The sequence below is a fragment of the Lotus japonicus genome, chromosome 2 (genome assembly GCF_012489685.1).
Source record: "Lotus japonicus ecotype B-129 chromosome 2, LjGifu_v1.2".
Lineage (NCBI taxonomy): Eukaryota > Viridiplantae > Streptophyta > Magnoliopsida > Fabales > Fabaceae > Lotus > Lotus japonicus.
In genome coordinates, this window is record NC_080042.1 from 62,091,126 (window position 1) to 62,097,427 (window position 6,302).

The following is a 6,302-nucleotide window of genomic DNA, read 5'->3' on the forward strand; positions in this document are numbered from 1 at the left end:
CTCCTCTACCCACACATGAGAACTGTAGGTGGCGGCATGCTGAGCTAAGTAATCCGCTACTGAGTTTCTAGAACGACGAAAAGTTAACCGGAAACGATTAAAACAAGAACCTAAAACACGACAGTCATTCATAATAGACATAGGTACCAACACTATTCCTACTCTAGCTCTGAAATAACTGCAAACAATCAGTCTCAAAACTGATGCGACTGAACTCGACTCGTCAGCGAGAACCATTGCTCACGTCTGTCATAATAGATTTTCCTGATAAGTTAGTTAATTACTTATTATTTAATAAAGGGCACAAAAACATAGTTTTTGGAAGTTCATCTAATAAAAAAAACCAAAATTGCTCACGTCACTAAAACCTAGGATCCAAGTCGCACAAATGAAGTTAATTAATTACTTATTATTTAAATCAAATGAAGTTTTTTTTTTTTCAAGGGGTGAGTGAAGGGGTGGATTTTCCACATGCTCTATGAAGGATGTCCGAAAACTCTTTTACATCGTGAGTTATCTAAAGGGAGCACTAACATGATTCATTTGAATTTAATAAATTCTAACAATACATATATACATGCTTAAGTAATGCATTGAAGCTCATTAAGCGTATGCATTGATAGCTTCAAATAGTCACTGATAATAGTTATATCCGTTTCTAGGAGGATTGTTTAATTTCCTAAGCCTTGTCAATACCTCTCTTTCCTATCTAGTTCCGGGTCTAAATTTCACATGGAAGAATGTTTTAGTTGCTTTGAAGAAATGATTCTGTGCAAAACATTGCCAGAAACATCATAGAACTCAATGTTTGCATCAGTCTGAGTCAATTGCACTGACATGAAACCTTGTCCATCATAGAAGAAATTTAAACCTCTTTTGTTCTTTTCTTGAATGTCTCCTCTCCAAGCCTTTGACCCCGCCCCGCTAGTAAGGAACTGAATAGGACTGCAACAACACATGATCCTCTATTAGACAAACATGTATTTTTTTGTTGAGTAAATATTTACATTCTTTGATTTAGTTTTACCTCTCTGTGTCACTGATGTGTTCAAGACAATGGTCATGCCCATTCATGTAAAAATCAACATTATTTGCCTGAAGAATTGGTAGAAGCTGGCTTATAAGTTCTTGAGTATCACCATGATGCCCAATACTTCTAATTGCATGGTGTCCAACAACAATCTTCCATTTTGCTGTTGACTCTCTCAATGCCATTTCTAGATCCTGGAATATAACAAACCACAATAACATTATCAATCTGATTTAAATGCAACATTTATAATCAGTTGTAATAAAATGCCACTACAAATTAAACTAGAAATAGATTTTGTTAGTTTGAAGCCAATTAAAATTTGAAACTTGCAGAACTAGAATTTAGAATTGTAATGCAGAAACACTGTCAACAGCAAATTTAGATATCATGTGCCCTGCTCTAGAATCTGGAACAGAATAAATACCAAATCAAATAGAGCTTTTCCACAAGTATGTTTGGAAAAGCAATCTATTCATACCTTCAACAAGTTGTTAATATAAGATTTTGGTGGGTTAATTCCCCGCCAGTCATATGTGTGCCCATCTGATTCCCTATAGTACTCTTGTACAAAAGGGGTTGTGTCCACAAAGAAAATTTCTGTCAATTCTGCAGAAGAAGAAAAAAGACATCAGAAAACTACCAGTGTGTTCGGTTCCCGACCCGTTGGGGAACCTCATAATCAATTCTAATATAGTAAAATCAATTTTTAATGACAATATAGATGTTTGAGAATCATTTTGGAAAATTGATTTCAATTTGAAGATCAATTCTGCTAAAACCAAGAGAGTAGCTTATGCATTAAACCTAATCAATTCGCAATAAGATGTCACTACATTACTCCACAAAATCTATTTCTTTCATAAATGAGTAACATAAATTATTTCACTTTAAAATCACTTCAGCCCACTTTTACTATAATCAATTTTATCTAAAATCAATTGTGACAATGCCGATCCAAGCACCCAAGTAACATGGGTTTGATTTTCGTATGCTAGAAGATGACATGTAAAGAAGAAAAACTTGAATAAGAGCAGCAAATACCTGAATCTACAATAAACGACCTCAGGCAAAGCCATCTGCTATCAATTTTCCTAAGGACCGGGCTTAATTGAGCCTCTGCATCACCCCTGTAGTCATGGTTTCCCAACACTGCATGCCAAAAACTTAACATTTGAATAAAATGTAAAGGTGTTGTCAACATTACAAATTACAATACTCAAATCTCATCATTGTTGAGTTCAGGTTAGGAGTACATACCACTGTACCACTGCTTTTGCAGGCTTTTTGCTGTGTAAACTTTGGTGAATGACTCCTCAAATGCTGTATCATGTTCATTAATTAGGCCATTGTCATAGAAATTGTCTCCAGTGGAAATCACAAAGTTAATGTCAAGCTTCTCTCCAACCTTCCCCATCTGTAACCAAGCAAGCTCATTTTGTCAGCTATATCATGTAAAGATTGAGTGATATAATTATATAAAGAAATATGAGAGACTCTATAGTAGAGTCTAATAAGAATATAACTTTAATTGCATGTTTGGATACAAGGTAATTTTTCACATTGAAAGGATAATTGATTTTGGGAGAAGCTAATCCCAGTAACATAAGTCTTTTACAAAAACTAAAGTTGCTTATGAATGAATGATCACATTTCATAATTTGCATGATGATCATAATTTAAAGTTTAATTTTACACATATATAGCAACCTAGAATGGGAAAAAAATAATCACTAATCACATAATCAAACCTGGAATGCAACTTCAGACTGGTTGTATTCACCTCTTCTTCCCCAGTCACCAAGCACCAAGAAACCAAGAGAACCATCAGTTTTGGGTGTGTGTGTAAATCTCTGAAGCGCTGCAGATGCATGAAGAACCCACAAGCCAAAGCTAATGGTGAAGAGAAAGTACACAAACATGGTGTTTCCACTGAGACCTACCATGGCTCTATTGGATGTTGAATGAAAGCACTTGATTCAAAAATGCCTCTGAGTATGTCCTTCTGGGGAAGGCAATATATTTATATTTGTTATCACTATGAAACATACATACCAAGTGGATGGAGTGAAAGAAAAAGACAAGTTCAATGAAACAATACTAATAATAATGAATTAAAAAAGATTAAGAATAAAATAGGGTAAAAGTAATATAGAATTTTTAAAGTGTTTTTTTAGTACACCTCATAAAGAAAAAGAAAATGAAAATCGGGAAACCCCGAGCTAAGGCCTCAAAGAGGTGATGTTATGGTTCCTGCTAATATGTGATTTGCAGGAATTTGCTTAATCAAACAAAACTGCTTGTGCTTTGCAAGGATGTTCTAGGTATATTACCATTTCAATTAAGAAAACCCTTGTTGAGGAAAATAATCAAAATTATCAAAGAGAAATAATGTAAACAATTGTTGAAAGATATGATTCAATGTGTCAGTAATTGTGAGATGGGGCGAATTTGTCAGAAACCTGAACAAATGGTGATGGATCATGGGTAATCCAAAGAATCTGTTCTGTTCATGGGCATGTAACACCAAAACTAGTGGATGATAGTTTGCGGTTGAATCGGCTAACATGGTTTTAGAGGTAGCATATGCGAAATGTGCCGCAGAATATTCTTAGGCAAGGCAAATTTAAAGGTAGGTATATATAACAGAATATGCTGATGCTCTTTTTATATTCAGTGCACCTTTTTCTGCCCCTGCAGTTCATCTTCTCAATGATTAGTTTCTAGTTTCTACCCCAAAAAAAAATTATAACGGGAGAAAACATTGGTCCATTTGCACACCCTCTCTCTCGGGATACATAAAAAAATGTAACACATTATTGAGTTGCATAATCGAACAAAGATCAACTCTCCTAACCAATTGTGTCCAAGGTGTGGTGATAATTGCAGAGTAAACTATTGTATTTTAACTTGGTTCGATTTTCAAAAAGGAAGATTTCTAATTGTTGTTGAGGTATGGAATTACCGGGCTTTGATCAAGATTCTGCCTCTTGCAAATGAAATTGTTCAAGTGAGCAAAACTAGAAGAGGATTACTTAGGGTTGAGCTCTTTTAAGTGTGGGAGATGTATCTATATCTATCTATATCTATATCTATATTTATATCTATCTATCTATATCTATATCTATCTATATCTATTATATAAAAGTAAAGTTTGGCTACAAGGAGGGTAAAATAGTCATGCAATAGACTATGACTCATGAATGAATATTTTACCATAGTCATATACGTAAATTTGTGAGTAATTCAATATGAAATTAATCTTGGTCATTCATTGCTTCTAATCCTAACCGTTGATCTTTTTTCTTATGAAACCCTTTGTATACAACATTTTCATATTCTTAACCATTTTATTTGTTACTTTTGTAACTCCTGATTATGGATTATGATTACAAAATCACCAAGAGTCTCTTCCTTCTTCTTTCATATATAAAACATCTTTCCATTCCCCTTTAAATTTGTTTTCATCGCTCTCATTTTGATCTTCAATATCTCCATTCATGTGCAGGAAATCACTCCGATTTGGACTTTCCAACAACATCATTCCAGCACAAGAAGATCTTCCATCAGGTTAGAAAATTTTCTTTTGCGTCTTTTCTTCTCCATCAGTCACTTCTTCTTCATCACTTTTCATTTCAGGCATTGATGCTTTTCTTCTTATCATCTTTCATCCGGTAAGAGCCCTTCTTCTTTTCGCCTTATTTATTCCTTTTGATTTATCTGTTATGATTTCGTCATCATTTCTTCTTCAGATTTTGTTCTCATGCTACGTTTCTTCCCAAACGGTCTAATTTTTCTCATTCGTCATCTCTCACTCCTGTACGATTCAGTCTTTATTCGCAATATGCATGTTGTTATCGCTTATTCAATAGATGAAAGTTACATATTTTTATTTTACTTTTATGCATGTTTTGTTCTTCACTATTGATTATCAATATTATTATGATTTGTTTGTAACTTCTATTTCGTTTCAAAAATACTTTTTCTTCATAAACTGTTAAAGTCATTTCCTCTTGATTATTTCTCTAATTGTGTTTCATTATCTTTTTTGCACAATTGTATGATGTTTGCTTCTATTTCTTTGACAGTTTAATCTTCAACCAATGTAAGTTAGCCAAATGATAATCTTTTCTTTTAATCCGGTACAATGAAGCCTTTTTTTCTCTTTTTACAATTCATTGATTAAACAATGTTTCATATTTTTTTTACCTATGAGCTTTTAAGTAATTATACATATAATTTCATATGTGAATTTTCAGAACCGTTCGACAAACTTTTAATCTCAACCGTTCGATATTCTCCTTGAACTTCCTACATCAATGTTAGTATATAACTTTCAACTATTAAGCTCAAAATTATTTTAAATAAATTTATTATTATTTAATTTATTTGAGTTATGGAGTCTTAGGTCAAAATTTATATTAAATATAATATTAGTTATGAATTCCATAAGACACATAATATTAGTTTAGGTTTGTTGACGTATTAATCAACTAATACTTAATATTAATAATAAACCTTAAAAGTTAAAGGTCACTTAATAAAAAAAACTCCTCTATCATTCCTCTTGAACTTCCTTCATCAATGTCATTTTATAGACTTCTACTATTAATTTAAAATTGTTTTAAATAAATTTTTTATTTTTTATTTCTTATAAGTTATGAAATTCAAAAAGGTATTTATATTTATTTATTTATATATAATATTAAGGAGAAGTTTAGCAATCTCGAGGGTATAATAGTCTATCAATAAAAAATGTTTCATATATTTATTTTTACCTATGAGCTTTTAAGTAATTATACATATGTGATTTTTCAGAACCGTTCGATAGTCAACAAACTTTTAATCTCAGTCGTTCGATATTCCCCTTGAACTTCCTCCATCAATGTTATTATATAAGTTTCTACTATTAAGCTCAAAATTATTTTAAATAAATTTATTATAGGTCATAATTAAATATTAAATGTGATATGGTTATGAATTCTATAAGACACATATTATTAGTTTAGGTTTGTTGAGGTATTAATTAACTAATAATTAATATTAATAATAAACCTTAAAAGTTAAAGGTCACTCAATAAAAAAAAACTCTCTTTAACTTCTTTCATCAATGTCATTCTATAGACTTCTACTATATATTAATTGAAAATTACTTTCAATAAATTTACTATAATTTATTGCATGAGTTATGAAATTCAAAAATGTGTGCTCAATATTAAATAAGATCTTAGCAAAAGAAAAAAAAGACTATCACTAGCCCTTTTCTCTACCA

The 6,302-nt window shown here is 31.7% G+C and overlaps 1 protein-coding gene across 3 annotated transcripts; it reads right to left on the bottom strand.

Moving 5' to 3' along the window:
• Window positions 1-513: 513 nt before the first annotated feature.
• On the bottom strand, window positions 514-3,637 carry LOC130738722 (purple acid phosphatase 17-like). Of its 3 annotated transcripts, XM_057590849.1 has the most exons (7): window positions 3,493-3,636; window positions 2,782-3,035; window positions 2,291-2,447; window positions 2,075-2,182; window positions 1,512-1,639; window positions 1,028-1,224; window positions 514-945 (listed from the first exon to the last, which is right to left on the bottom strand). In XM_057590849.1, exons 2-7 carry the CDS (start codon window positions 2,974-2,976, stop codon window positions 729-731), a joined length of 1,002 nt encoding a protein of 333 aa, XP_057446832.1. In that variant the 5' UTR covers window positions 2,977-3,035; window positions 3,493-3,636; the 3' UTR covers window positions 514-728. The 3 variants fall into 3 exon arrangements, with proteins under 3 accessions (XP_057446832.1, XP_057446833.1, XP_057446834.1); XM_057590850.1 differs by lacking the exon at window positions 3,493-3,636 and having other exon boundaries at window positions 2,782-3,333; XM_057590851.1 differs by lacking the exon at window positions 514-945 and having other exon boundaries at window positions 1,024-1,224; window positions 3,493-3,637.
• Between the last annotated feature and the right edge of the window lie 2,665 nt (window positions 3,638-6,302).

What these genes read in the sequence shown, in the direction of transcription:
- LOC130738722 (XM_057590849.1), bottom strand. Translation starts at nt 2,976, where the DNA reads ATGGTAGGTCTCAGTGGAAACACCATGTTTGTGTACTTTCTCTTCACC. An exon ending in AGTCTGAAGTTGCATTCCAG is followed by an intron (nt 2,448 to 2,781) that starts GTTTGATTATGT and finishes GCTTGGTTACAG; the next exon opens with ATGGGGAAGGTTGGAGAGAA. An exon ending in GTCGTTTATTGTAGATTCAG is followed by an intron (nt 1,640 to 2,074) that starts GTATTTGCTGCT and finishes CTTCTTCTGCAG; the next exon opens with AATTGACAGAAATTTTCTTT.